The 26,542-nt window shown below is 30.9% G+C and overlaps 1 protein-coding gene across 9 annotated transcripts in view; it reads left to right on the top strand.

Annotated features, from left to right (window-relative positions):
- The window catches only part of Orp8 (Oxysterol-binding protein-related protein 8), a 298,051-nt gene that overhangs the window by 13,269 nt on the left and 258,240 nt on the right, over positions 1-26,542 (top strand). For 2 of the 9 annotated variants that reach the window (XM_085812018.1, XM_035365915.2), the window contains exons 1-3: positions 2,737-2,985; positions 6,324-6,363; positions 13,746-13,844. In XM_085812018.1, coding sequence (XP_085668144.1) covers positions 2,974-2,985; positions 6,324-6,363; positions 13,746-13,844 — 151 coding nt within the window. In that variant the 5' untranslated portion in view covers positions 2,737-2,973. The other 7 variants (XM_085812024.1, XM_085812023.1, XM_085812019.1 and 4 more) reach the window with 7 other exon arrangements.

Genomic DNA, 26,542 nt, shown 5'->3' with positions numbered 1-26,542 from the left:
CTCGTTTTTGAGTTATGCGAGATACGTACGTACGTACATACGTTCGTACAGACGCCACGAAAAATTCTCTGCAGAATTCATTTTAAAGCAGTTTTATAATTTTTTTGGAGGAAAAGAGTCTTTTATTCTGTCCTTATGTACAGATAACACGCAAAAACATCGTTAAATTTCTTTCGATAGCGGTTAAATTGGATATTTTCGTTGAAATATGATCCCTAAAAATTTTCGCCATTATAATACTTCCTTTTTACTTCGTACAAGGAAATAAAAAGGGAAACAAAATATTTGATTATCTGTTTGGCAGAGTTAAACATCTGGAACAAGGAGATAGAAAGAAGAAATACGCGCTTTGATTCAGAGGTTAGCTATTCTGTCTGCTGAAAATTAAAAAATTCAAGATATACAAAAATTTGGCTTATTTTAGTGAAGAGGGCAAAGAAATTTTTAAATATGCTTTTCTTTCTGAAGACGGACGTCTTATGGACATTTCTTTAACAAACCAAGTCAAATAACCAACTTTACAAGGTATTCTTTATGCTGCCACTGTTACTACTACTGCCATCAAACAATCACCTATGGATTGTACGGAGGAGTCAATACTTTACCAATCAAGCACGATCAGAGCTCTGGCTGTCCAGAAGAGTCTTTATTACCTTCTACTTCACTAATGGAACCAATCAAATATGGGTGGGGAGCTCAGACTGGACCCAGTCTCTATCTTTTCATTACTGGTAATCAGATTTAAGAAGCTCCTGTCAGCAATTGTAAAAGTAACGAGACTGTAAATTATTAATATTTTTAATAGTATGTTAAGGTAAATAAAATTTTGTTTGCTTTGTATAAACTTTATGGCTTAGTGTTAATTATTACAAATTTTTTTTTATTTACTATTCTTTCATATAAACCTAATGTCACTTTAAGATCTGAAAACCTAACAACAGCACAGAAACTATTCATGGGATTCATTGAAATATCACTAAAAGGTTTGACAATAAAAGAATTTACTTTATTCCAATATTTGGAATATAATGACTTGTGTAATACGTTCATTTCCAAGGTTGGATAAAAGAACTTGTTAAAAATGGGTCTGAATAGAAAGCGTGCATCAAAAAAAGATAGGACTCTTTATCTAAAGTTACTGTTCCTTGCAGAACCATTTTTAACTGCCTCAAACTGGATCTTAGTTTGGTTAAAAAAAAAAGGGAGACTCTTTTTCCACAGCAAGCTTTAATGTGATGGTAAGTTTTTCACTTTCAGGTTCTTCATGTCTAATATGGTCACTTCATGATGGAAGGAAAAGGTAGAGTCCATCAAGTTCTTATGATTTGCTAAAAACTGAGGATATTTTTCATTTGCAATACAAAGATCAAGTGTTGGATGTTCGTTTTCTTCTTACTTTAGCACAAGCGATGTATTCAGCATAGTTGTCATGAAGGCGTACAGCAACGAGCCCTTATCTGCTATTTTAAAAAGTTCAAGCCGTCTTTGATCGTCATTAGAAGTGTCGCAGAACTAGAACCTAGAAAGATCTTTTGTAGAGAAATTGGACGCTTTCTACTACTGAATAGTTTCCCTGATCCTCTCTTCCTTCCACGTCATGATAGGAAACGTATTTCTTACTAAATTTCTGCATTCCTAAATATCATGAATATCGAGACATAATTGCGTATTCCAATGGTACTGATGAACTCGCACATCATTTTAGTCGGGAAAAACCAGAAGGTCTAACATATAGAATATGAAAAGGCCGGGTCTCCAAATTCAGCTGTCACTAATCGCCGCGATTATTCTGCATTTTTTGCATGACATGCTCTCGTTTAATGCTGTTGCCTCTACTGTCGTTTCAAGGAGACAAATGCAGAATGTGGGTCCAGGAGATCAGAGTTAGCAGGTGTGGGGAAAACCGCGTTCGAAGTTCCGCTGTTATGCCGCGAGTAGCTAGCACTTTTGCTAGCTGTATTTCAACGCAGTTGCAGTAAATGTGCCTTAATGGCGCTGAAAGTAAAACAGTCATACACAAAACACTTAAAGAATACATCATCAGAAGTCATACATAAAACTTAAAGCAAATATTTCATACAACATAAGACAATGGAACAGATAATCATGTCAATATGATTTTCAGTTTTATTGATTTTATATCAAATAACATTTGTGTAAAAAATAAAAATATAATAAAATAAATTCACAAAATGAATACAAATATTCTTATTCATACGACAGTTTCGACGACCCAACTCTCACACAAGACCAATGAACGAAATTGATAACCTATTGATTCAACCGACACCAAATTTGTCTACGTAAGATGGTTGCCACTAGCATTTCCTTTATCTATTATATGCGAAATTAACAGGAATTAACAGGCCAAGATGAAGGCAGTTATCGTAATTTAGTAGAGATTGGCTCCGCAAGGGTGTTGCGCCATGTAGCGAGCCCAAACGGGTTAAAAACAGCAGGAAAATTAAAGTTCCATATCGTCGAAAATTTTTTCAAAACACAGTGCTAACTCTTATTTCTCTTCAGGAGATTTCAGTTTTTTAAACTGAGAAATGAATTCTAGAAATTTACTGAAGAATCCAGCAAATCTATCAAATTTTCAAACGGTAAAATCTGTCATGGAAGGCGGCAAGTTTTTTTTCGATAAGAGAATTGGTATTTGAATGATAAACAAAATTATGCGAGAGTTACAAGGAACTAGTGTGGGGAATGACGAAAATTCCTACGCTAATTTATGAGTTGTGTGTCAGGAGTTACGTATCTCAACTCTATTGTGTAGTGTTTGTCAACATAAAATTAATCCGGTGATTTGGGGGAAAATAATATGCTAAACTTCTAAATCTTTTGTTAAGATTATTTATTTTTTACCTAAACATAGTCGACCTCATATATACTTATTACTATGCATTTTTCATAACGATCTGATTATTATCTTACTGTAGATATCATTTTAATTTAATAATAACGTCCAGCATGGAACCCCCGGTAAGATATTTGAATTTTAAGTTGCCTGTAGGTATGCGTTGTAGGTTGTTCGATAACATATAATGAATCGGTTAGTTTAAATATTTAATCCTTTAGATCAATAAAGTACACAAATTCCATAACGAAGAAATCATGTTTATATAATTGTTGTATATTTCTTAATCCTTTTAAACTGCAGTGAGATTTTAAATGGTCAATCAGGTTAAATACGTTTAAAGTAAGTTGGAATATACATTTGAAAATATGCTAAAATATATTTTTATGTAACAGATTTAATCTATTTAATTGTTCTTGTTTCTTAATTAATATATACTTATTTTTGTATGTATTAATATACAAAGTTTTGCTTGTTTTTTTGTGTGTGCGTAAAATAGCTGATTTTGGGTAACTCTTTTCTAAGCTTTTATATTAATTTTATTCCCCCCCCTAAAAAAAAAAAAAAAAAAAAAAAAAAAAACAGCGTATGCTTTATATATCTTTTTAAAGTTTATCTGAGCAAAACTGAGTTATGACTCTTCAAGACTAAAAATTAATGCATTGTAAATTTGTGCTGTTCAGTATTTAACTTCATTAACCCACAAAAACTGTAGCAAGTTTTCAAATACATGTGATGCTAACTTCCATTCATTAGCATAATTTTAAAAAAAATTATGTGAAGCAGTATGCCCTTTAAGGAATATTCAGAATTTGCCCTGAATTTTTTTTTCTGTATTGATCATAATGAAATGTTAGTGATATAATTTTTGTGTAATATATATATTCAGTGTCCACTTTTTTATCGATATTTAATAGTATAGTTAAACCAGAATCTTCTCTCTTCTTTTCTGACTATGTAAATATACTGTTAAAGGTTTTATTAACCATGTGGGGGATGTAACAGATTTATTGGTTGACAAGAAGCAGCCGAATAATATCGAGTAATATTTAGCTTAAGAAATATCTCTTTTGAAATACACTGATAATGCAGAAGTTCATGAAAATCATCAACTAAGTAGATAAATTTCATTAATTAGATGTATTATTAAAGAAAGAGATCTAAATTATTCAGAAATTCTTTTATTGTATTTAAATAACTTAGCTTAGTTTGCACAGTTTTAATTTGAAAGTTAGATTTAAGATCTTATGTTTTGTGAAGTGTTAACACTTTGGCAAATCGTAAGGTAAATGCTCTGGTAGCATAATTTTATGGAAATGGCAAAATGAGAATTGGAGAGATTCAGGTATAGATATCATTGATCATATCATGATTCACTAATGTCAAAATTACAAATTTTGAATTGAATGCTATCAAAATTATGTGATTAGAGAATATTTTGGTAAAAATAAGTTTACGGGTGCCCCTTAGCCATAATTGGCGACTTTTGGCAGTACATGGACACCGAAATTGTGCAGTTCTTTGACTTGTTATTTTGGCTTTGTGTAGCCAATTTTTTGGCACCATACAAATCCAAAATAATAAGTCAAAGAATTGAACAAACTTGGTATCCAGGTACACATGGACCTATTTTCACTTAAAAAAACATCAGAGAATTGCACAAACTAGGCATTGCACACTCCCTTGACTTTGTCCATGTACACATCGATCTATATTTACTTAAAAAGGTCAAATGTGCAGCCAACAAAAAATATATAATCTCAATAAACTACATTTTAAATCCAACAATAAAATAACATAAAAAAGGAAATTTACCTTAGCACTACACAAAGGAAATATCCACTTACCTTATTTACAAATTTCCCTGTTTTCAATCAAACAAAATTCCTTAACAGTAACCCAAAGCTTCCTAAAATTATCTGAACTAGAATCTGTATAGTGGCTCTGCCGCATAAATTCACAAAAATAAGATTCATAAATATCCTCCATAGTGCAGGTATCCTCCGACGTTTCGACCATACGCATTTCCTTCCTACAAACAGGACATTTATAATGGCAACTAAGTAACCTTCATTTACACAATTAATATTTTTTTCCCTTTCATTCCAAATCATACAGAAACTTCAAATTAATCTTATAACATTCAGCAGTAACTTCAAATTAATCTTACAACATTCAGCCATTTTACCGTGTAAATCTCAAAATAACAATATACTTCTTATCCAAAATCTGTCCCATCATTCAAATTTACTGCAATCACATAACCAATTATGTCGTAATAGTGTTTCCATAGCATTCAACTATTCAGGTTATCAAAGGCTTCCCATAATAGAGCTTTAATACGCCTTTGAAAAGAGTTGGGTCTTTGTTAATAAAAGGAAAGTGCCAGATTATTTTACAACTATAAAACTTAAATTCTAAGATATTACTTACATACTTTACATGACTGAATTACATATTTACAGTAAACACCCATGTATAAGCCATCCTTCTTTACTTGTATCTTGGTTTAGAGTAAATTGATCATATTGCTTAATCACAAAAATTCATGTTTTCAATAGATGAATGAGGTACTTGCAGTTCAATGGTACAATTTTTAAAAAGCTATATTTTTATAAATAGTGTCATCATTAGCATATAATTAGAAATTTTTATGATGATTTCTTTATGCAACAGAAATGATACAAAATAAAGTAAAAATAAATAAGCATGTGTTTTTCAAAGGCATAAAATCGTTTAAAACAAATTAGTAAATTGTTTCTAATGGTATAATGCATTTTGATGTTAGAAATGTTCTTAGTAGAGTCTCTCCAAAATTTTTGGGAGTGTAATGCTAAACATGTGGTATATTTCACTACATTATATGACTCACACATGTTAACACAACCACCTTGCGGAATTCGCCAAAATTGTTGGAAAATGCCAGACTCTAGAAACCATTCCCATGACAGTTCATCATTTTTATAAAGCAATATCACCATTTTTATGAGTTCTGATTGTTGTATTCCAAGTTCCAATGCTTCTTATAGGCAGATTATAGAATGAATGTTTTCTGTAACTGACATGGGTGTGCTGTCATCAGTGTGCATTTTTTTTACATGAGTAATCGTAATATAATAGTTTCTAGCAGTCATTTTCAATTGTTTTTTTAACAGTATAGTATTGTGATTGTTTTGAATAATCTTGCTGATAGAACATCGATAAGTTTATACTCGTAAGGAGTTGAACATAGCCATTTTGAATGTCATTTTCAATAAAATATTTATAACTTTAAATTAAGTATTGGCATTCAAGAGAAGCAATGACCTCATCAAAATCAATTTTAATGATGTATTCTAAAAGTTCTCTTATTAATTAAGGACAGTGACATTGTAATTTATATTGATTTATTTTAAATATATGAGAAAATAATGTTATGCGTATGTCAACCATATTTTTATCCAGGATTGTAATTCTTTTTTAGAAACATGTGAAAACTATGCGCTCAGTAAGTTCCCCTCCAGGTAAGTACTATACATATAATATTCCTAATCCTGTCGTTTCTTTTTCTTTATTTCATTGTCATTTTAAGAATATATATTTAGATCGAAAGTTTTATAATGATCTGTGATTCCTAACTTTTTTTTTTTTTAAAATTTATATGGAGGGCAAGTGAAAAATGTATGATTCATTTTCGTACTTGATTGTAAGATGTTAAACATAAGAATTTTGTAAAGTAAAACTGATGGCTAATGAAAACATTTTCAAAATAAACTGTTTGCTGAAAACTGAAAAAATACATTATGAAGGAATGTTCAGAAACGGACGAAATATGCATAGATAACTAAACTGATGCAGAACTACTTGTATTCTATATTATTCTTTTAATTTGAGTTTCAAGGTGTATCAGTATTCATTGATGATATTCTTTTGAAATGATTTTAAGGAAATTTTCTAACATTACAGTAGCATCTGTTTATAATTAATGTGTTTCTTTTTTTTTTGTGAGAACAGAGCTAAGCACAAGCCAACTCTTAGGTGTTCTGTTTTTCCAAATAATTGAATCAAGTGACCAAGAACGAAGTTTTAAAACACGAGACTTCTATAGATCCCCAGTAGTGTTTATTGGGTGAAAACGTGCAAAGAAACTTAAAACAATGATAAGCTGCAAAGGAACTTAAAACAATTTCAGATCTGATGGTGGACAGACTTTCCTTCATGTTAAAAATGTAATATTATTTGCAAAAGGTTTTGTCTGTCATTCAATTTTTATGTTTGAATAAAAATTCCTAAAAAGAAAAACACATAATGTTATTTCATCTGGAAATTTCAGCAACATCAATTTATGCTATCAATTTAGAAAAGTATGAACTGATGATGTGACATTTCTAGGCATTATGCTCAAAGCCACTGTGGGGAAATTCCTTTAAGCATTACCTTATCCATTGTCCAATTAAGTTCCAATAATCATTGTCTTTCATTTTATCGGAACACTGTCCTTGGAGACTTTCCATCATTTGCTTGAACAGTTGGAAGTGTGATGATGTAAAATTAAGACTGAAAGGCATCACTGGTCATGTCATTTGTGCAAGAACCCAAAAATGGTTTATTCTAGTAAGTGTTCTTCACAAATTTCAAATGTAGTCAATAATTCTGAACACACAAGCATTCTCTTTATTTTCAATTCAGTTCCTAATTTGTTGAAGATCTCTGTTAATTGTTGAGAAACCAACATGACACATATTTTTTAATATTCCAGATTGTTTATAAATTGTTACAGAGACTAGTAATCATAGTTATGAATTATTATTTGAACAATGACTTCAGTCTGCATGAATTATGTTATCATGTTTGTCTTAGGTTTTGCTGGTAACTTTTGTCATTCACTTTGTTCTTATTTCTCTCTTATGTGCAGGGCAATTAAAACGCAAAATTAAAAAAATTATGTTAGTGATGTCATAACATAATTTTTATAATTTGTTCTTGACTCTGAACAGACAGACTTTTACCCCGAAGTTGACATATAAGAGTGTAGATGTTCAACATAATGATTCGAGAAAATATTTGGGTTGCATCCTCAGTCTATGCTTAAATTGGAGGAAACATGTAGAACATTGGAAAAATAAAGCTGTAAGAAGACTCTTAAAATGTCTGGCTGGTTCAAGGTGGGGTTGTGACAGAGAGACATTTACGACTACTTATAAATTATATACATTTAACCAATTATTGGTCATTGTAGCGAGATCCTCATCATGGTTCTGGAGAATGTAGTCCAGATCCTCGAAGTCTTCCAGAACAAAGCATTACGTATAATTACTGGAGTGAGATCTCCAATTCTTGCAATGCAGCTTTTAACCAGTTTGGTTATCATGATTGCATAAAGAGAAAAGAGATCCTATTATACCAGAAGCTGGTGCGTTTGCCCGACAACCCTTTTTGGATTAACTATAATAAAGAAATTTCTAGAAATCTTAAAACTCAAATTGGCTTTATACAGGCTGCACAGAGAGAATCTGATGCTTTGGAATCGAGCCAAGATTATCTAATTTTACCTTCTCCCAATTGTCCCTTGGAATTTTTGAATTTGAATATGAATCTGGATCTTATTCAAAGAGTTGTTAAAAACAAAATGAGTGATTCTCAGTTAAGGTCTATTGCAATGGAAACTATGGGGGTTCGCTATCCTCAAAATGAGTGGTTGCATGTCTACATTGACGGCTCTATGTTAGAGAAAACACTCGGTGCTGGAGCAAGTATCCATAGCAAGCGTTTTAGATTCTACATACCAAACGGCCCTCTTGCTACTGCCTTTGATGGTGAAATCGAAGCTATTGTTGTGGCTATTCAACAACTGCTGATTCGTAGCCACTCTTTTGGAAAGCAGTCATACTGTCAGATTCCAAAAGTGTGCTTCAAGCTCTTCTGAATAATCAAAATAGTTCTCAAAGAGTCTTAGACTGTAGGCCTTTGCTTAGGGCAATAATACATGGAATATCTTCCCAATGGATTCCAGCCCACTGTGGAATTATGGGAAAGGAAAAAGCTAGTACATTGGTTAAGAAAGGAACTTTCATAATGCAATGCATTAATTGACTGCTTTCATTTCATACAACTAATTTGTTTGTTAACCTGACTCTTAAAAAAATTAAGCAGGGTATGATTTAACATGCTGTGGATAAGAGTTGGAGGATTCTGGGAGAAGAGGCAACTTACATTCTCAGGTTTCCAAGAAAGGCAGCGGTAGCTCTATTTAGATGTCTGACTGGACATGACTGTTTGCTAGACCACCTCTACAGAATTGGAGTGGTAGATTACCCAAACTGTATTTTGTGTGACTCCAATCAGCCTGTGATTTTTGAACATTTAAATAATTGTATTGCACCAGGGTTCGCAGCGGTCCTTATAAGTGCTTATAAGTCCTTATATTTGAAAATAAAATATAAAGGCCCTTATAGGTGCTTACTTTTTCTTTAAAGCCCTTATTTTTTTTGTTTTTAGTGCTTATTTTTTGCTTTTAGTTTTAGTTTTTTTTTTTTTTTTTTTTTTAATGAATGCGCTATTTTTCCCCGTACCAAAGCCGAAACTAAATAAACAACTTTTCTTTTTAATATGTAATGTCAGATGGTGAGTCATACTCCCGGAAATAGCTTTTCCCCCTTTCTCTGCATTAACATAACCTTTGGTTTTGCACAAAGAGTACAGACAGGTGCCCGTCCTTCTATTGGTCAAAGAATTGCGAAAGCAGTGAAAATTCCACTGCATTCGGCATTCTTTTCCTCCCACCCAAATACTATACATGTTTGAATTTCTATCAAGATCTTAAAAATTTGCATTCTCGTTCCACTTGGTCAGTTCATATTCGTGTTTATTATGATCGTTATGCTTATATTATGAGCATATGTATGAATGTTTATAATAACATAGTTGCAGTAACTGCTGAAGTATAGTAAACTTCCAAAAATGGTTCTGTTTTAACACAGATTAGCTTTCTAAGGAATAATATTCGGAATGGCTTAAATAAAGGGAAAGTAATCGAATAGTCAAAATAATTTCATTTTTTTGGCCAATATATTATACAGTACGAAGGTTGTGAGGTCTCGCCTTTCTCCGCAAAATCTTGAATATTGAAACCATTACAGTTCGCTGCAAAACAAGCAACGGAACTTTTTTTTTTTTTTTTTTTTTTTGTCACTTTGGATTGAATAGGACTAAAAGTTCTGCGGTCTACCAACCCAAGCAAAGAATGATTCTATTCTGGAAATTTAACGCCATCTTTTGAAAATTAGAATGAAAAACACCCCAGTTATTTAGTTCCTTATTCTCCCAATACCTGCAGTTGTTGATTCCGATTGCGTAATATCACGTAGGGAAGAATTACGGCGCACATATTGCGCAATAACGTTTGCGATATTTTGCAGAGATAATTAATTTTGATGTTCAGTCCGAGATTTGTTTATGAACACTTAAAAGAGTTTTAGTGTGCTTGCTAAGCAGAATATTTTTTACTTTCGTTGGTTTATTTTTATATGATGTGCATATTGAAATGTCAAAAGCATTTATTTAGCGGAAAAATCTAAAGAGCAGCTACAGTATACCCCCCTCCGCTCCTTCAAGTTACGCTCGACTGTCCGAATATTCGCCAATTTCCAAGTGTGCGGGTTAGTTAACCTTTTACTGTTAAAGATGACTGCATGAAGCAAATTTCTGTCTTCTGATTTCAGAAATGTTCCTCTTTTTTACTTAAATTATTTTGCTTGCAATATCTGTTAAAAGAAAACTGATATACAATGAAAATTTAGAAAATGTTCAGAATTTAGATTTAAATTATTTAAATATCAATATGAGTGGAAAAATAAATTGTATTTATTATTAGGTTCCAAGCGAATACAATAAATATACCTTATTATTATTTATTTTCTCTATTTTGAACTGAAATTTCATCATTAAATTTTGTAATATAGTTTAGTTCTTCATAGTTTTTTTATTCTCTCATTGTAAACAAGTTCTGTAAATTGAACTATTATTTAAAACTAAAAACAAAAAAAAAAGTAATTATTTTTTATGGTTGAGGTAAAGCTTGTTGTCTCTTAATAAGTACTTCATTTCTCATATTTTAAATTACAAGTCTAATTTTTTATGCAGTTGTGTATGATGTAATTAGACAGGTGCTTATTTTTTTTCTTAAAATGTGCTTGAAAAGTGCTTATAGGTGCTTATTTTTTTAACTAAAATGTGGCTATGAACCCTGTGCACTTTCTTGGTATGAGGAAGTTGTTGAAAAGTACCCGGAGCCCGTGAACTAGTGGCTTGAGTGTCAATGTTTGGCATTTGCAAAATAAATAAATAAATGTTAGTGATATCAGGTGACTTACTGTATATAGAGATATAGAGCATCAGATTTAGATGAAAAGTTTTAGAGAAAATTGCAGATAGATATTACTTCTTGTAAAAAAACCTAAATATTGTTTTGAGATGCTATTTAAAATGGTTCCAAAATCTTTGTTGCTTATTTCATTTAACCTATTTATTGAAAGATGTCCCAGTTATATTTTTCTGTCAAATGATATTTTGCAACTACTCTGGTAAAATAAATTAAGAGAATTTGCATATTTTATCGAATTGCATAAAAAGAACTGAACCGAAGGAAAAACCACTGCTTCTAGATAAAAATGCAAATCTTGTATGCCAAATACGTAAGAGTCTACATGTGTGTAGGCAGAGCCAGCAGAAAAACAGGCTTTATAAGCGCATGGAATGCAAAACAAATTGTGTTCGATAGCACAACATGGTGAATTTCTTGGTGTTATCTTGCAGCAATCGGTTAAATTCAAATCAGAATGGTAAAAATGAGTAACCACCACCGTTTAGATGATGGAATGAGGTGGCGAATTGTGGGGAGGCTAGAGGTAGGCCAATCACAAGTCCAAATATGCAGAGAGTTTAATGCCCAGCATCATGTGTAAAGTATGGAAACAGCTCCAGCATACAGGATCCATCAAGAGAAAGCCTGGGCAAAGTCGTCCAAGAGCCACGACAGCCAGGAAAGATCACTGTCTGTCCATTTTAGCGAGGCGTAACAGAGGGACTACAGCTTCTCAGCTCTCTAGGGACCTGTATGCAGCTAACAGGAACCCGTGTAACAAGGGTGACTGTTTCCAAAAGACTAAAAGAGAGAGGGTTGTTTGCCAGAAGACCGGCTGTTTGCGTCCTGCTCACGTCTACTGACAGAAGCGTCCGATTAGCATGGTGCAGGCAGCATAGTGGTTGGAGTACGGAGCAATGGCAACCGTTCTGTTCACCAACGAGTCCCGTTTTAGCCTAAACACCTATTCTTGCTGTACTTTTATATGGAGAGAGCCAGGGACCCGCACCTACCCTCCAGTGTCTGCGAAATCAACAGTTATGGTGGTGGCTGTGTAATGGTCTGGGCAGGCATCATGTTGGATGGCTGCACACCTCTCCACGTCTGGGTGACTGGTGTGAGGTATAGGGATGAGGTCTTGGAGCTGTATGTTCGCCTTTCTCGGGGTGCAGTGTGCCCCAAGTTCATCTTACAGGACGATAATGCAAGGCCACATAGAGCTCTTCTGGTCGACAAATTTCTCGAGAGTGAGGATATTCGCTGGATGATTGGCCAGCCAGGTCTCCAGACCTCAACCCTATAGAGCATGTCTGGGATGTTCTGGGGAGAGCAACTGCAACTCGCAACCCCCCTTGGAGAACCATCCAGGAACTGAAAACAGTATTGCTGAATGAGTGGAACCAATTGCCACAGGCACTGATAAACTGCCTTATTTCCAGTATGACATCATGCAGTAAAGCCTGTAGGGGACCATACCCCCTATTAACCCATTTCTTTTGTGTCTTCTGCAACTGCTGTTTCATACCTTCAGACTCCCATGAGTGTTACACATGAACATGTGTGTCTATTATAACTGTTGAATTTTTATTTTGTTTTTATTATATCAACCTATGTTCACACCAAATTTTATTAAAATCTGTCTAGTAGTTCTAGAGATTGTATATGAAATATGAAAATTCTCTTAATTTATTTCACCAGTGTATATAAAAAATATTTTATTGAATTAACTGCATGTTAAAACATTAACTAATAAATCTGGTTGTTATGATAAAGTTAATTTGTAACCACCACCGTAGCAAATGCACTGTTTTGTTTAGGTTTTCATAGCTTTATACACTGTGTTATGCTTTAAGCCATTATGAAACTTGGTGCATTTAAATTATTAAACAAGTTTTTTTTCAATTTAATTGCTGTGTGTGTTTAGACATAACTAACATAAAAAGCATTATTGATTATAAATTAAAAGGGAAGTTATTCAGTATCAAAAGTAATATTTCATATGGGAGTGTTGTAAAATTTACTAACATTTTAAACAGTTTTAAGCAAACATCCAAAACATGAGCATTTTAATATGTTTGAAATATGAATTTTAAACTGATGTTTTGACTAATGGAGCACTTTACTAAATTTTTGTATTTAACATGCATTATAGTTGCTAAAATCTGTAATAATGATATTTTGGTAAATTATTTGAATTTTAATAGAGGTTTTAATTATATTTTTACAAGTAAAAGATAATGGTTTATCAAATCATCTATTGCAAATTCAATAGAATCATAACAAGTGTAATTGTATTATTACTTTTTGTTTTCTGCATTACATTTGAAAAATTAGGTTCAGATATTACCGAGTTTTATTTAATGCATCCTTGTTTTATTGCATGTAAGATGCGGTGTTTTAAACTAATGATACTGTGCTTGTTAAAAATAACTTAACGGTAACTTAGATAATGAAATAACAAAGAATATTCTACTTGTTCATTTGGAAATGTGAAGCTGTTTAATTTATGATTTTGTAGTTATACACTTTTAAATGCTTTATTAGGCATGCCTCCTCTCTCAACACACCCAACTGATCAAAATAAAACACCCTCTGCTAAACCTTCCCATCCTAGTGACCATAATCTCAATCTATCTGCTAAAGGTATGTATTTCTTAGTACTTTAATTTTACTCCTCTTGTTGAAAAGCATTTATATCGATATAACATACGAAAAGTTTAAAACTGTTTCGTGTTGCTAAGTATGTGTTATTTTTTTATGAGTATGTGAATGAAAATTAGAAGTTATATGGTACTTGCTGGAGGAGTTTTGAGTAACAAGAATTCAGTGCTGATTCCTGTTGCTTTGACTTCTACAATAATCGTTACTTGGCATGTTATTTTAACTAAAATATGCTACTTACTTAATATTTTGTAATTAATTTGATCTCAATTACTGTGTAATAAAAACTGAATGCAATAAGATTTTTGTTTTAAAATATAATTTTGAAATTTTAAATATAAATTTTGCATTTTATAAATCAAGATTATTTGATATAACATTAATATTACACAAGCGGACATTGAGGAATGTTAAATATTATTGCTGTTACTGCCTAAATATTTCTCTGGATGTTTTATTTCCTTTAACAGATTATTATTTTTTAAAATTTTGTCATAAAATGGTTCATATGTAAGCTTTGACGTATGATTAACTGTAATAATTCCTAAACTGAATGTAGGTAATTTGTTAGTCCTAATATATTCAGAATGTAAAATATTCTTTCCTTGGGAATTATAAATCTTAGTAGAAACATTTTATCATAAAAGAAGAAAATATTTGAAATTGTAATTCAAAATGTTGAACATTTATTCTCATCTGTCTGAAATAACAACACTTTCTTTCTCCATTCCACTTTTCCAAATGCTATTCCACTTTGTGTTTTTATTCAGGTGTCAGGTGGTCATATATGCAATTTTCATTTAATCAAGCTTTTAGTGGAATTACATTCTTCGAAACTACTTTGTATTGCCAATATCCATTCATTCAGATGCTCTATCACTAATATACAGTTATGTTTATGAAAACTCCCCAACCTTCCTCCTGTTCTGTTACTTCATGTAAGTGAGGTAAAAATAGATTTATGTCCATATATTAAGTAATCTGCTATCTGGGATGTTTTATCATACATAGCTGTGGGAAGTACATGCTAATGAGGGAATATATAAAGAAAAAATAAAATGAAAGCAAAAGGTTAGATTAATTTGATAGAGAGAAAAACAGGATAAAACAGCTGAACACACAGGGTCAAGTGGAACACTGCTTATGTCGTAAATACCATTCTTATTATCATGGAAAGGGTTCTTTTCTGTTAATAGGCTGGCAGTCGCCAAATGTGCATCAAAGCTCCAAAATTTTATAGCCAGCCAACCAGCAGTAGCATTATTGCGTACAAATGGGAAGAATGAGCATCAATAAGTTTCCGTCCTAGATTTTCAGTTGCTTTTGTATTGAAGTCATTCATTATCAAATAGTTCCCAATTTTGCCAAAAATTTCAGTGATGATAGTAATTCATCACTGAATTTATGCCCAATGTCAAATTTGTGCAACTGATGCATTTTTAAGCGAAAACAGATTGCTGTGTACATGAAGCAAATATTTCATTCACCTCATGTATGGAAGTTTAATGTATGCATGTAATATGGAAATTTAATGTAAAAATTTAAAATTTTGAGTCTCTTGTAGGGAACAGAGATGAAGTAGAAAAATTCTGAAAAAATTCATGAATGCTATATTGGTCAATACAAAACTTCTTTTGTTCTTTTTCGTCCTACAAATTTTGAAAATTTTAGGATTTCACCATATCATTATCCAAAGTTTCAAGCCCCTTTGCAGAAAATGAAGTAGAAGAGTTATAGCAATTTTTTTTTCTTGTTCAAAACAGTATACATGAATAGTTTTTTTTTAATGTTGATATAAAATTTCTTAAAAATTAAATAAAATTAAGGGAGATTATAATTTATATTGAAAATTTAAACATTTCTTCTAAAAGGGTCATATTATACGAGTAAATTGTAGTTAGTATGTTTATAAAAATTTGGACCAGAATCATAATGTACTAATAATGTATAAATATAGAAATGAAGGTGATTTTTTTCCCTTCTAATTAATTTAAATGATATTCTGTCAAGTTTTATCCCAAAGTAAAATGAATGAACTAAAGTTTTAATGATTTTTAAGTAATTATCTGAATATAATTTGGATGTTGCAAATATTTTCAGAAAAGTAAATATTCTCTTAAAAATAACTATCATATTTTTTTTTTTTTTTTACATAACACAGATTACGTGTTTGTCATTCATATTAACTTAATGTGCAAAAAGGTATATAAATTTCAGTAGTTAAGTTATGGTTGATGTTAATTTTCTTAATCAAAATTCCAGATCTTTTAGATATTCCAAATATTTTTTTTCACTATCATGTTTCTGTTATCTACCCAGTTAATTAACAAAAATTGCAGTTTTTATGAATTACTGAAAAAGAGTAATATTCTGTCTTTCATAAAAAAGTATTATACTGGAAATGTATATTAATACAAAGTGATGTTTAAAAAATAATACTTATTTTTCTCATTCAATTTAAATGATTTGCTCTCTCAATGTGTCATTCCTTCCATTCAACTTTTGGATTTCGTCCCTTCTGTTAGTATTTTGAGTAACGTTGTTAGTTTATAAATAATGCTCTTTATGTTTATTTTTAAAATTATTTCTTCACAAAACATTTATTGTATGCAAAATTTATTTTTAGTAAAGTATTTAATTTTTTATAAAATTAATTAGTTAGCATATATTTTTTGCAATTTATATTTAATAAGCAAACTAGGAGAAAATTATGCAAATTTTAAAGTGCAGTTTATGTATTAATACTTAAAGACTGTTGACAGCATAGCTATGTTGTGTATTGATTATATCATGTAATAAAATTAATTTAAAAGCTCCGTATGTAGTTAGGCATTAATAAAAATATCAAATATGTTAATAAATTTCTATGTAAGAAAATGGTAGATATTTGCATTTACTGGTGACATTTTTTGAATGAAGAAATTTGCAGTATACTTGACCTTCATGAATAAATTTATGAATAGAATTTTGTTTCTGAAGGGGTTTTGTTTTGGCACTAGCATGCTACCAAATGATTATTTATGCAGTAGCTGGAAAGATTTGGAAAAATTTCAGTTAGTAATATAAAAATTAATTAAATTTTTATTTTCAAAAGAGTAATTCATAATTCCAAGGTGAGGTATGACTAAACTTTATTAAAATAAAATTAAAAGCTTATGGAATGTTTAAAACAAGCCTGATTCATAGTTTTCAAGGTTAGGTCGTAGCTGAATGAACAAATCCTCAGAATACTGGAAGTTCTGTTTCCAATTATTGTATGGGTCAACTGCATGAAAGTTTTGTTGTTTTCATGATGCATAATGTAAATGCTAGTTTGTCATTAAAATTATCCACAGAAGCATCTCTCCTGTTTAGGGTTCACTGTAATTAATTCATCAATCAATTATAGTTTTCACTTTGGCCATGTACTTCTAGTTTCTTAAGAATCATATCTGGTATTTAATTGGTACTAATTATAATGAAAATACAGCCTGAAACATAATCCACTTTTGTAACACCATATTGTTTTGCAGATTAACTATACAGTTATTTAACTATTATACATTGAAACCTCTCATTACCATGTTTCTTGTAGAATGTGCCACCAATAAACATATTCTGCAAGATGACCACCTTCACAGAAAACTAAAATCTAGAGTAATCTTAAGGAGGTTTCATAGCATGTGAAACTGGAAAGCCATATGCAGTAAACCTTTTGATGATCATCAACAAGCTGAGCTTGCATTCCAGTTGCACATTACTGTGGATGCAAGCAAACACAGCGCATGTCATAAATTTATGACTGACAGATATTGCGCGTATTTGGGAAGAAAGAATTGCTTAATCTTGCAACTGCTGATAGTTTAAAGGATTTTTTTAAATTTTTTAAATTCAGGATACTTTTAAGAAAAAACTGTAAGTAAAATTTATTAGATACATTTGTGTTATTAGAAGCTAAGAAAGAAAAAAATTCACTGTAAATTTTAACAAAATTAAACAAAATTTATTGACTGCAGTGCCATTGAAAATTAGACTTAACCTTTTCTTTTATCAGTTGCTGTATACTGATCTACGAATGTGGGGTTTTATTAAAAGTAAGTAATCTGGGCAATGACTACTGGTTGAAAGACATCTTTGCAATATTCATTACAAAAATAATTTTCATTCCTTGGCCAAAGCTTCACTTAAAAACAAATGATTATTATTTAACTGATATCTAAGGAGCATAGATTTATACTTTTTAGCTAAATAAATTATAATAATAATAAAATAATATTTTTTAAATTTTTTAATAAATTAAAAAAATAATATAAATTATGCTAAATAAGCATAATTTAAAAATCATTCCTTAAAAATTTTTTTAATAATTCTTTCTTAGCATTTCATAGCTTTGATGGACAACCCGTAGCTTTTTTTTATTAATTTTTAATTTTTTTTACAGTTTTTTTTAATGTTGCACACAGATATTTGGGGAAGAAGTACATATAACAAATTCTTTCCTTGTTTCATATATGTATGTGTACACTCAGACTATTCTGTAAGTGCAGCAGTTTCTAGTATACAGTATGAGTGTGAGTGTCAGTGAGGGATGATAAGTATTTCTCACAAACCCAGATCTGTATCATTTGATTTATCTGTGGAATCACTTATTTCAATTACTGGTGTATAGCATCTGAGAGAAAAGAACCAGACTGCTTGTGATTAAATTCGCTCTTCATTTGTCATATTTTTGTTATTAGAGGATCTCTCTTGTTGAGATTTGTTTGCTGTAAATAAGAGATTTCATTTTGGACAGATTCTGTAAAATCTGTCGTTATGCTGGATTAGAGATCATTTTGAAGATGAACAGGTTATTTTTAAACTTAGTGAGGAGTTGGAATATAGAAACTTTTATTAATATGTGGTCAAAATTAATTTTGTGCAAGCCTGAGAAAGAATGCAGTTACACTGTGGAAGTACAAATTTATATAGTGCAAAGAAACATCATGTTAGTCACAATATAATTAGACTATAACCTTCGTGTTAAGTGAATAAGCAGCTTGTATAACACATGATAAAAATTACCATGATATGCTATTTTGTTTTTGTATTTTCTACATAGAAGTAAATAAAAATGAAATATTTATAGTGTCATTATATTTTTTAATTCCTTTTTTCAGCATGTTTGTTTTGTTTTCTATAATTGCTGTTATGTTAATTGTTTGTGATATTAATATTATTTTGGAGTATGTGTTGCAAAGAACCGTTTAGTTTCTTTGAAATAAGTTTGTTAGCTTGGCTGTGCTTTTATACTTTCTAGTTTAAATGTTTCATAATTCTTTCCATCTTTTAATTATATATTTTTAAATGCCTCATGAATGTTATAAATTATTTTAATCTTCTCTTGACACAGTAATGTCTCATTAAAATATTTATATACACCCTATTGGGGAATAAAATAAGCATCATGATTTAGTTAATAGCATTTGTTATATTAACAAGAACAAATAATTTCCTTATTTGAAATGCTGAATCTTTTTCAAAGCTTTAATTTTTTTAATATTTTTCATACAAAATAAAAATCGCTAAAATCAAATTTTGATCTCAGTTAATTTTTTTCTTCTTTTCTGCAATTGGGGGGGGGAATCTAATTCTATTAAAATTTCAAGAACCAATTAAAATGTCTGAAGTTTTGAGAGAATTATATTTTAAATGATAAAAGTTATCTTGACCTAAAATTACCGCTAATTGAGTGCAATAAAATCACATTTATGTCACATACTAAGCACACACGAACTAAAGACAAAATACTCCCTTAGGTATCACAATTTCTGAATTTCTACATAATTTTTTATCAAAAAATAAAAATATTTTTCTTCATAAAAGGTATAAAACGGAGCCTTCTATTGAAAGTTATTTACATAAGCATGTATTTACTTGAACTTTGAATTTCAGTTGCTTGCTCAATTCTATGTAATATTTCATTTATCCTTAATTTAAAAGATTACTTTTCTTGGGTCATCCAGAATAGAATAATATAAGTGGAATGTTAAATAATTTTAATTTTCACTAAGATTTCAAAAATCAGAATTGTAGTAGTCACCACAACAATAGAAGAAATTTAATTGGAGTTGAAACATGTCAATGTAGAATTAAAAAAAGGTTAAAAAAAAGCAACCTTAGTTTGGCATAAATTTTGAGTAAAATTCTATCAATTTCAAGATTTTTCATATCTTTGCTTTATCAAAAAAAAGGGGGGGGGAGAAAAAAGAAAGGGGAGGAGAAAGAAAGAAACTTTCAAATTCAGCAAAATTTCAAGTATGAAATTATACTCCGGTTTATGTGGTAGTAAACATATGGTCTAAAATCACCATATGGATCATCAAAACCCAAAGTGATGATGACGGATAGTCCATGGATACATTTGAAAATGAGGAAACTTTAATGTTTTTCAGCAGAAAAGTTATAGAAATAGATAGTCTCAAGTTGCCATATTTTGCACTGAAAGTATTCTATAACAGTTTATGGTCTGAGAATACTGTTTTATATGTTATTTCAAGAAAATCAATAGAGAGTGATGTAAAATAGGCTATTATTTTGTGTTAGGTTTTGGTTTTATGCATGTTTGATGTGTACTAAATCCATATAAAAATATTTTAAATCCTATATATGTTGGTGTATTAAAAGTTTTAGGTGTGCATTTTGAGGAAATGTATCAACTTTCATTTATGCATGGCTTATTTAGCAAACGGGAAGAAACAGGATTTTATTGAATTAGTAGAGACACTAGGTGTAGTGACAGAGGAAAATTTTAAAATTCCTTATATAAGTAGTGCTGCAATCATCAGTCCCAGGTATGACGTGGATTTAACAAAAGGATGTTTCAACCGCATCAATAAATGATAGGAAAGAAATGGCAATAGAACAGTGGGCTGAGAAAGAGAAAGAAAATGAATGTTGTATGAATTGGAGAAATTAAAATTGCAATCTAGTATTATTGCTAGCAGAGTGGAATCTGCAGATGCAGAAATGTCTAAGTTAGAATTGAGCAAGATAGTTCCTAATTTTGAACCTAAAACAGCGGCCATGAGTTTATTTTTGAACATGTTTGAGAAGCATTTAACCCTTGTGAAACCTGTTTCAAAGTGGGTAGTTTACCTTTTTGGTCTTCTGCCGACTGATGTAGCAAAAATAATTGCAAAAGAATTTTGTGATGCTCAGGATTACGACAAAATTAAACGAATTCTCTTAAAGTGTGTAAGGTTTATCCTAAGTTACTTATCCTAAACTTAGGATAAGTTACTTATCCTAACTTATCCTAAGTTTTTAACAGTTATCTTTAGTTTAAGCTACATTCTTGTCCCTCCTAATTTTAGCTTACCATTTCCTACCAAAATGCATAGAACCACGTTTAATGCAAATAAGAGTGATATTTAAGTTGGACTTCCACAGGCTTTGTGAGAGAGCCTCGGAGTTTCTGATTGGCGAGCGTTCTCCTTTTGGCTACGTCTTTCTCTAAGCTATTACTACACTTGGCTGTATTTCAGGCCCTTTATAGCTTCACCACTTATTTGATATTTAGGGGCCAACTACTTAAAATCTTGGTAGCTTTGGCTATACCTTTTTAGTTAAGCATTAGTTAAGTTTCAGTTTTGATTACTTTAAGTTCAAGTCCAAATGGAGGCTTTGCTGTATGCTGTGAGAAAGGAGCCAACTGTTCAGTTCTTATTTTGAATAATAAAGGGTAATTAACCATTCTTGAGTTTTATGTGTCTAAGAGTGGAACCCCACAAGTGTTTCAAATTGAGTTCTTAAAAATTTCGACAGCTGTTTACCCAACATAAGAAAAATCCAGAAAACGCTTGGAGAGATTTTTATTTTGACTTATAAAATTATTTTGATGGGGTCTTAAATAATCAAAGGTCTCAACATTTGAGCAATTAAAGAAATTTATACTTTCAGAGCAAATTAAGAAGAAAGCCCTTCCAAATTATAAAGAACATTTTTTGGATGACTGGAGTGAGTGGAACAACCAACTTTAGCTTGCTGACAAATTAGATGTGCATAAAGAAGTTAGGCATGTATGAAATAAAAACATTAGTAAGGAGCCCGTAAGTTTCAACAACAAGATGGTCCCAAAAAAGGGGCAATTCTTAACATATTGAGAATGCCACATCAAGAGCTAATGCAAAAAGTGCAGATTGATCATCTATTAGTTGCTATGGATGTGGGAACTCAGGCTTTAATAAGGCTAAATGCCATGTCTGCTCTCTCCTCTCAAGAAAGCAGAATCTGATTTTAGAGCTATATACTTTTGGACATTTTCTGTTGAGGAATCCCAGATGACTCTTTTGAGAATAAAAATAAAGGTTTTAACCAGAATTGTATATGCTGACAACACTTGAGCCAGCCACACTATAGTGAGAAAACCCTTATACTGTCCTTTGAGAGAAAGAGGAATAGAATTTGGGAAAACAAGTATGAATATTACCTTCGTCTGTGGTCTCCAGAAAGAAACTGAAGCTTGTATGATATAAGTAGATATTAAAATTGAAGGAAGATCATTCTGAATAACTTTATGTGTGTTATTTATAAGCCAAAGATAACAGAATGCTCTTTATTTATGACAAAAGAGAACATAATGCTCTTTGGCAATGATTTTTTACTTAGTGCTGGAATTGTTTTAGACCTTCCAAATAATAGATAGTATTTCCATGACTACCATAAACAGAAATTTAGCTGTAGTGATGATGTGTTCAAACCATCCGAGCATCCAGAAAATAATGCAGAATTCAATAAGTTGTGATTAAGAGAAAATGAAGGAAGATATTTAACTGAAAACCAAAGGGAAAAATTGCTTTGTTAACGAGATACGAGACTATGTTCCAACCAGGTGAGAAGCAACTCCCTATATTGAACACATATGAGTATCGGGACTAATTCTCCAGGAATATTTCTCCAATAATTCTCCGTATCAGAAGTATAAAATAGGAAGGATATGTAATGAAGCTTGATGATCTGCTTGAAAAGAAAAGAACAGAAGAATGCAAGTCTCCATATGCTGCACCAGTGGTTCTTGTGCCCAAAATAAACGGAAAATTCTGAATTTGTGTTGATTACTGAGGGCTGAATGCTGTTACAATGTCAGACTGATATCCTTTACCTAGGATAGATGACTTACTGCATGCTGCTAAACATACACCATATCTTACAAACATTGTTGTGATCTGGGTACCATCAAGTTAGCGTCTGCCATACACACAGAGACAGTTTGTCCTTTTGGAACTTTTTGGTTCATTCGAATGCCTTTCAGACTGAAAACTGCTCCAGCCACTTTTCAGAGATTAATTGATAAATTACGAAGCAGCTTGAAAGATATGCTTGTTCTTTCTTATAGATGATTTTATAATAATATGAGAGATTTTTAAAAAAATACTAGAAGCAGTTTTTAAGAGACTGTTGCAATTTAAACTTAACACAAATCATGAGAAATGGAGTTTTGCTTGCAGTAAAATGAAATATCTTGGTCAACCGGATTAATGGTGAAGGAATAGAAGTTGATTGAGAAAAACCTCTGCTATACAGAAGATGCCTGCTCTAAGAAACATGAAATAAGTGCAGTCTTTCTTGCTGACTTGTCCCTAGTGTAGAAGATTGATAACGAAATTTTCAGAGATAGATAGATCTCTAAGCAATAAGAAGAATGTAAGTTGGACATAGGGATCAGAAGAAGAAAATTCTTTCCAGGCATTAAGACAACTTCTTGTTAGCTTTACCAAAACGTAGCAAAGCCTTGTATTATTTAAACAAAGTAATTATGCTTTAGGTGTTGTGCTATTGCTAAAAAAAGGTTCATAGGAACATCCAATAGAATACGCTTGGCGTTTGTTATTAACTGCCGAAATAACTTAATGTACAGTAGAACTAGAATCCATTGCTGTTGTATGGGCCTTGAATAAATTCCGTGGCTATATTGATGGTCTGGAATAGATCCATGGAAGAGGACATCCCAGGAAACCTATTGTTGCTTCCTTGTTGAGACAACATTGGAGTTAGAGGGAGGGCTGTAACAAATTGAAAACCATATTAACTTTTCTCCCCACATTTTGAACTCATCTCACTCTTTGCTCTCCCCCAAATTTGAATTTCAATTATGTTGTTATTAGTGGAGAGCCAAGAAAAAACGACTGCATAGTTATCTTCGGAGGGACCATAGTATAATGTTATGTAATCCTCATTGATCCTTAAATATTATGCTTTGTATTTATGTATATATTTGCTGTTAATATTATACTGTGTATGTATATATTTTATGTTTAAAAGAAAATTTTTAAATATCAATTTGTGGAGTGTTTATTTATATATTTATTTAAGTAAGGAAATATACGTGCCTGTTATAAAAATTATTATTTCCAAAACTGATAAGGATGGTCATATAATTGATATGGGCAAAAAATTTACATTAATGAAATTATACATCTGATAAGTTAAGTCGTAAGTTTCTTAATATGTAAAGATCCTTCAGTTTCTGATTTTTTGAAAGTTAAAACCACTGTACAAAACAAGTTGTTTCATGTGTTCTCAACTCAGTTAAAAAAAATCACTTGTTCTACTTATTGCTAACTGTTCTAGTTTTTATGCTGTTCCCAAGTTCAGGAAATTGGAATTCCACTTTGTCTTGTAGTTTCAAATTTAGGAACTGCATCATGCTCTTTAACCAAAAATTTGGTTTCCAGATTTTTTTTTTTTTTTTCCGTTAAGCTCTGATAATACTTAATGCAAAAAATTGTTTTGGAGTTCTTAAAGATAAGATATTCTTCTCTAGTGGTCAGTTGTAGTTTCTTTTGATATTAAATCACTTTTTACTAATGTTCTTTTTGATGATCATTAAAATGTCTTGAAGCCTGACATTCCATTTTACACATTGAAATTTAGGAATTACTTTCTCTCATTACAATTGTGCAAGGACTCTTCCAGAATTATTACTGTCACATGGAAATATTTAATGTGTTTTAATGATATTACATACACTATTTTGAGGTCAAATTAAGGATATTTAATAAATCTTGTACTTGTCATGTATTCAACCCAGTCTTTCAGTTCACATTTGAAACCAAATCAAGTAACTCCCTTCTTTTACATAAAATTCTAATTTTCCTCATTGGATTAGCTTTCAGTACTTTTTGCTTCCTTCCCTATATCATCTTGCTAAACAAAATATTGCTTCTTTTTTACTGTTATGCATTCTTTGTTCTTCACAAAATTTTCTTTCTTGGGAACTCAATTATTTGAAATCGTTTGCCATTGATAGAAGATTTTCTCCCATGATCATTGATAAAAGCCTTTTTAATTAAAATTTTTCTTCTTGCAATCATAAAAGACATTCAGATTATTAGAAATACCTATAAAAAACTTTGTTAAATATTTCATCTTTCTCTCAATAGCAAAATTGCTTAAATTTGTCATAAGCTAAACTTTCAGTTTATTCATCTGTCAGTAAACTTCATTTTTTGATTCTTAATCATCGTATCTCTGATTTTAATTCTTTGGAAATTTACAGCATACCTTGTAAATGTGGGTAAATGTGTATCAGCCATATTAAAACAGTATTAAAATTTTAGATCAAGGAGTGCAAATGCTTTGCTCAAAAAGAGGAAACAAATAAATCTTTGATAGCTGATTGTAGCTGGTCACTTAAACAGAATGTTTACTTTGGTTCTGCAAAATTATTCACAAAACTTCTTTAGTTGGTGAAGTGAATTTTGTTGAAACCTTTCACATTCAGTAAGATTTATATTTCATTAGTATTTTCCATTGCAAATGACATTATCCTCATTTTTGCTCTGCTCTTCTCACTGTTTTGCATATAAAATGGTTGTTGCTTCTTTGACATTTACAGTTTTTGCCCCTTCCTGAAGAAGAGGGACTCATCTCAAAATTGGGAGAGTTTTATTGAAAATATTTGCCATTCGAAGGTTGCTTTTTTACATAATTTTAAATTTTTCATTGGTATATTTCTGATCAAAGTAATTTTAATTAAGTAAAAAGTATGAACTTTATTTTGAAGAATTTTTTTGTGTTGGGTGTATTTTAGAACAAGAGTATTATAATATTTATATGCTTAAATTAATGAATAAATATTTGTTTTCCTCTGAGCCTTTGTAGGACATATAACTATTAAGATTATGCTGTACTGATGCTTTAAAGTTAAAGCTAAGCTTTTAAAGGATAAATTTTCTAGTTACCGGCTTAATGTTTATTTGCTAGTCGTGGCCCTTTGATGTCAATACCTGAAATATATCTTTTTCCATTTAAACTGCATAATTAAAAATGTTTTGAATAAAGCTAAGTAACTTTTTATATTTTTTTAAAGTTTCCATTGGTTTAGAAATATTTGTCAAATCTTTAACTACATACACATATTAAAAATAAATAAATAAATAAATAAAAAATAAACCCTCACTATTCACCATCAGAAATATTACATATTTTATTATTTCTTTTCTAAATTCTTATGAAAAATGTATTTTCTTGAATAGTTTAAGGGATTTTTTACATTAAAAACTGGGAATGTATTGTAATATATTGTGAACTAAAAAACATTTAAATGAGGCATATATTTTAATGTGAAAAGACTGTTGTTCCATTTTCTTTGGAGATTTCTTTACTTTTTGGCTGTGACACATTGCATTATACTTTTTGTTTATGATTTGTATGTTGTA

This window comes from Stegodyphus dumicola, chromosome 2 (genome assembly GCF_044657685.1).
Source record: "Stegodyphus dumicola isolate Sdum_Otavi_A_Nest chromosome 2, ASM4465768v1".
NCBI classification, from domain to species: Eukaryota; Metazoa; Arthropoda; class Arachnida; order Araneae; family Eresidae; genus Stegodyphus; species Stegodyphus dumicola.
The sequence above is the reverse complement of the archived record's forward strand: the minus strand, read 5'-3'. Positions and strand labels throughout refer to the sequence as shown.